This window comes from Echinops telfairi, unplaced genomic scaffold (assembly GCF_000313985.2).
Source record: "Echinops telfairi isolate 266 unplaced genomic scaffold, ASM31398v2 ScPeMD7_3533;HRSCAF=4204_0, whole genome shotgun sequence".
NCBI classification, from domain to species: Eukaryota; Metazoa; Chordata; class Mammalia; order Afrosoricida; family Tenrecidae; genus Echinops; species Echinops telfairi.
Window position 1 is genome coordinate 67164665 of NW_022107431.1, and position 6036 is coordinate 67170700.

General features: G+C 40.2%; 1 protein-coding gene across 2 annotated transcripts in view; it reads right to left on the bottom strand.

Moving 5' to 3' along the window:
• MAP3K7 (mitogen-activated protein kinase kinase kinase 7) overlaps positions 1 to 5455 on the bottom strand; it is an 80843-nt gene extending 75388 nt beyond the window's left edge. For both annotated transcript variants that reach the window (XM_004710919.2, XM_004710918.2), the window contains exon 1: positions 5298 to 5455. In XM_004710919.2, the coding sequence (XP_004710976.1) occupies positions 5298 to 5417 (120 nt within the window). In that variant the 5' untranslated portion in view covers positions 5418 to 5455. The remainder of the gene's footprint in view (positions 1 to 5297) is intronic.
• Between the last annotated feature and the right edge of the window lie 581 nt (positions 5456 to 6036).

Here is a 6036-nt window from a genome sequence, read left to right on the forward strand (position 1 = left end):
ACTATGCACATACGTTTAGTTCCCTTACATATAACATTATTTTCATTCCTGCCCCTGCCCCCAATTGGTTAGTCTTCTTGTTTGGGGTCTACAACTTGAGTCTTTAATTACTGACTCAGTCTTTAATTAACTGAGTCTTTAATTGACTGACTCAGTGACCCTGTGGGCAAGAGCAGAGCTGCCAGACAGGCTTTCAGAGGCTGCAGTCTTGAGGTGGAGTGGCTGCTGGTTTCCAACCACAGCTCATTTGGTTAGCAGTCAGGTCAGCCAGGTGCTTGACCCACTGCACCACTAAGGTGCCTACTTAAATCCCTAGAAAGAAAAATGCAAATGAAACTTAATTGGAAATAATACAAAAATCATGGGTGGTGGTGTATAGGATATTTCCATATGATTTGTTTAGAAGAATACAGAAACCAAGATCAAAATCTGTTTCCTGCCTTTTTTTAAAACGAAAATAATTAATTTAAAACCGAATTTCCTTAGGATAGGGACTATTCAAATTCTCTGTCCAAATCATGTTATTTAAAAACCAGCAAACAAAAACAACAACAACAAAATCCAAAATTCAACAGAAGATGATGTGTGGCCCTGTGCCCTTAACTTCGTAATTCTTCTGATTTACCCACTTTAGGCTATTTTGGGTGGAGTGACTCTAGCTGTCAGTTTGGTCAGGCCCTGTTCTGTGGACTAAGTGAATGGGCCCTCCCTATGCTGCCCAGTGCACCAGCCAGCGCTCTGGAACATGATAGAACATGCATGGATCTTACACTTATTAGTTAGGACTTGGGGCCTCCAACTATTTCAGAACTTCAATATCTATTAATATACTGTGGCAGAGTAGAACTGCCATCTGCTGACAAGACGGATTTGATAACACAAAAGTAAAGCTTTGATAATTTGAAATTTCTTTTTCATTTTTCATGCAGGCCTTTAAAGCTTGCCATAGATAGGTGACTAATAGACTTTCTTTAAAATAATATGCTCACGTTATCTTTTAAGCTACACAATATAAAAGTTATGTTCATGGCTACTTCTAAATTGTAATAAATAATCCAGATTACTGAAACCAATGGTCACTGTCTCACATGGATGAGTTTACTAGCAATTTTGAATATCCAAAATGAAATACTAACAAATCTATGGACTCCAAGTTAATTCAGTCCCATATAGATTTTTTTCTACTATATGTTGACTATGTATTTATCACCTAAGCCAACAAAATATTTATCACTGACAAAGTCTTTGTGTGTGTTACTCTAGGCCTCTAGAATGAACCCGTGCATGTCCAATGCAGCGTAATCCCCTTCCCAAAGAAACTCCACGGCCACAGAGTCAACTCCAAGCAAAAGCCAACTCTACGCAGAGATCCAGTTTAAGAGCACATCAGAATGCTGCCATGTTAAATATGTGTTCATCCACTATATTTGTGATCAAAACTGCAGTGTTTTTTCTAAAAGACAGCCATGCCAAACAGGGTCTTTTCAGCTGTCTTCTAAAGATCCATCCATATTTCGCTAACTTAAGCAGTAATTTATCCATGCTAAATAAAAAGATCTGTGAATTACTTTGGTGGGTAATGGAATCAATACTGAACTGAGTAGATCTGTTTTCTGCTGTAAATGCTGTCTCAATCAAATCACAAGGTCTTATTTCAACCCCTGTGGTTCATTAAAAGAACCAGATGGACACTGTTTTTTCCAGATTATGCTAGGATAACTTCATTTATTCATTCAACAAGTATTTATTGAGACAATTTTTTTAAAGCTCTGTACTGGATTACAGCTCTGAATAAAGCACCTTACATTTTTTAGAGAGGTACAGTAAGACATGTTTAGTTTCTGCTAAGTACCATGAAGAATAAAGAAGTGGGAAAAAAAAGTGACAAAGATCTTGGTTGCTTAGGGAGGTAACATTTGCGGTGGGAGTAGAAAGGCATAAGTAAATGTGTCACCAGGTAAAGTTCTAGAGGAACAGCTCAACTGTAACAAAAAACCAACTCTTTCAAATGAAAGTATTTCAACTTCAACAGCATCTAAGCAGTATAGAGGAAAACATTCCTTGAAAACTCATGAGAAAATACCAAGAAAAACCAGTATTTTTGTTTCCTCTTTCCTGGTACAAGATTTGGTTACAAAGTACTGCAGAAAGAAGCAAAGCAACATTGTAAATGCAGCAGAAAAAGTAACTGATTCAAAAATGAGAAATCTCAAATTCAATACCCAGTTCTAACATTTACTTAAGGAATCTGGCTTTTGGCAAATCCAATTCTATGACCACGTGTCCATATCTGTAAAATGGGGAATCTCACTCGCCCTGTCTACCCAGGATTAGTTAGTCACCAAATACATTCCATGGCAGATCACGATAACTGTCCTCAAAGAACTTCCAGGCTTACTGTGCAAACTTCATACATACTAGGAACAATGGTCGAGATTTCATTTTAGAATTGGAAGAGACCTTAAATGATCTTGTTCAACATTTACATGAGAAATCCAAGACCCAGGAAAGGAGGCGACTTGCTCAACGTTACATAAATATATTGTGGCAGAATCAGTGTGGCATTTAAGTTTTCTAAATACTAAGTCCAGCATTCTTTCCCCTAAACCACACAGCCTTTACCACTCCTTGAAAGCTAGCCCACAATGTAAACACTACAGAATCTATTCTAACTTTCTCTACATGCAGATCCAGAATGATAAAACTAACCCCCCCAGACATGAAAATACAGTTAAGTATCTACATTGATTTCTGAGTTTGACACCTTACATAATTTGACAATAGAATTGAATTTAAGAAATGTCAAACTGATACTTTGGAGTTACATGATTAGAATGCAAGGATTAAAATTAGCAGATGCCTTAGAAATATTCATGTACTAAATGACTGCCTATTTGGTCCACGGTTGGAATATTTTTGTTTAATATCATTTCTAGTTCTCGTCATATAAAGATGACTCAATCATATTGTTATTTGAGAATTATACAATATGTTTCCTTAATTCAAAAGGCAATATAGCACTTATAACTGATCGTCTTTTTCTGGTCCCTTAAAATGATTTTACTCAAGAAATGATATCTAAACTGAGAAAAAGTTATCACAACCCCATGGCTTATATAACAGTTTTAATGTGTGCAAATGAGGAATAGGATGAAAATTATGTAATAGCCTCAACCTTCGAAAAGTCATAATTCAATCTTTTAACACAAAAATAGAGTATTAAAAATTTAATAACAAAAAAGAATGAAAAGAAATGACTGCCTAATACTGAAAGAACTTCATTAAAATAAAAATCTCTATTTCTCAGGAGCATTCTAGAGATGCTAAAAGAAGGTTGAAATATTAACTTGAAAGAAGTGGCATGGCTTTGGGAGAAGAACAGCAAAATGAGAAATGTCTTAGTAACTTTCATTCTTCCATAAACCAAGAATGTAAAACGCTTTGGAAAGCAATGTGCAATAACTAAGGTTACTGTGGGAATCAAGTGCAAAAATGATCTGTGAAAGAATCTGGTAGACCAGCAAGCACAAGTTATTATTATATAACCATTTGTAGTCTACAAGCATAGCATTTCACCACAGAGTAGACGTAAATGCTTATTTAAAAACTGCAATTCTTGTACACTGACTCACTGAATTTTTATTCTTAAAAAAGAATGTTAGCCATGAAAGTTTGATCAACTATCCACTTCTGACAAAGGAATTTATCATAGCCTCAATAGGAAAGAAACACACACACACCTTTTCAAAACACTGATCTTCTTTTAGCCAGGTGACCTTAAAACAGGTCGGTATTCCTCTCTGGAATTCTATTTCCTAGTACTATGTGTCTGGTATCTTGTTGATTATTTTGCAAAGATTACTTAATAGAAAGCCATACAAACTAACGTACATACTTGAGTATAAGCCAACCCAATAATCAGCCAAGACACCTAATTTTACCACAATAACTGCATTAGAAATGTGCTGAAAAACTTGGCTTATACATGAGTATTTACTGTATTATCTGAGGTAGAAATTACCAGCCATATCGCACAGCTCAGGAAACTATAGAGTTCAAACGGGTTAGTTAGAACACCAAATTACATAGCAAATGCGGCATTTCTGCCTGATATATTGAAACTTTCCTCTAACTCTAAAGACCCTGCTTTCCCCATTATGCTACCTTGTCCAAAACAAAACGGTTGTTCTTATGAATTCCAAGTGTACCAAAAAAAACAGTCAGTAATCCATTATTCTCCTCAAACATGAATAGGGGAAAATATTCACTTGGTGAATGTTAACTATCTCACTCGTTTTAACGTGGAGTTACTTAAAAGTAATTTTAGATATGTACAGTAGAGCTAATTCATTGCGGTTTTATTATATGGGATATGCTGTACAAAGATATCAATACATTTAAAAAAATAAGTATATAAAATGATACATATGAAAGTATATAAATAAGCACATAAAATGATTTAAAATAAGTATATAAAATGATAGCTACTTGACATACTCCATTTTCATCCGTTTTTTTAAATGAAAAAACACACAATTCTAAAGTGTGTCTTTAAAGTACATAAACACACTGATTTTACTTTGCTAAATTTCTGTCCCAATGGCCAGTCTATGAATGTGTAAAGCAACAATTTACTTAAAGTTATTGCAGAATCTGAGGATTCAGGTTTTCTAACAATTTATAATCTGGTGATACAAGCTAGTTATCTCAGAGAGCCTCAGTTACCTCCTCAGGATATGCTACTTGAAACATCTTTTCATCAAAGTATGCCATCTAAATTATGCCCACGCAAGGCAGATCATTTAACAAGACCAGTACGGCTCTATGGAATCGGAGAAACTCCTTGCGTAGGCACTATTTCCGACTTCATCTGTTATTTTAACAAGCATTTATTGAGGGCCCACTATGTGCCAGGACTGAACTTTATGTCGAATACAATCTTTGACCTTTAGAAGCACAACGTCTCAAAAACGGAAACCCCAAGAGGGGCACGATCTTTGCTGCGTTTACCATTTACAGCAAGGAGAACTGTGCACCCCGCTTTCTCACCAACTCATCCTGCGATCTGAAGCGACTCAAATGCAGACACCTGAGTATCAAATGCAAGCTCAAGGGGGTCAAAGTGAGGGAATGGAGGGAACTATCCCAGAGCACCTGAGGGTGGACACATCTCACCCTATGTCTAAACCGTAGTGGGGACTCCCGGATCGACCCCGCCAGGGAGACGCCTCCAGAGCCGGGATCCCGCAGAGGCGGAGGCGAGGATGAGCCAGCGCTCGGGGCCGTGTCTCGCTCACCTCTTCCACCTCGATCTCCTTGTAGTCGATCTCTTCAAAGTTCAGGACTTGAGTAGGGGCTTCGATCATTTCACCGGCCGAAGAAGAGGAGGAGGAGGAGGCGGCAGAGGCTGTAGACATGATCCCGCGCGGCACCCGGGGGGGCCGAGAAGGCCGCCACCCGGACACTGCGGGGGAGACCCGCGCCCACCCGCCTCCGCACCGACCTTCAGCCTGGAGCGGCCCGGCCCGGCCACCCGGTGCTCCGTGGCGGGGGCAGGGACGGCGGCCGCGGCCGTGTCCCGGCTCCGGCTCCGCTGCGTTTTCCGCCGCCGGGCCCCGCCCACCCCACTTCCGATTCCGGTCTGCGACCGGAACCCGGGGGAGGGCCGCGGGCTGGGCGAGGGAAAGTTGGGACTAGGAAAGAGGAAGAAGATCCGGCCGGGCGCACGGGGTCAGGGGCACGGGGAGGGGACAGGCTACCTGGACCCTGGAAAACAAACTTCGCGAAATCCGTGTTCGGGAGATCCCGGCTCCGGGCGATACCGCGAGAACTGACGCGCTGACATAATTTATATGCGCGAGCGGAAGTGACGCAAACCCTCCTGACCGTGAGTGCGGTTGGCCCTTTAAGGACCCGCGGGAAAGATGAAAACTAGGGTTTCGTGTCTGTTCGGTGAGCTGTCTTGTAGACCCACCTCATTTTCCTTTGGCAGCCGACTGCATTGGACCAAGTTTGGGCGACGAAGCCCGAAGCTAC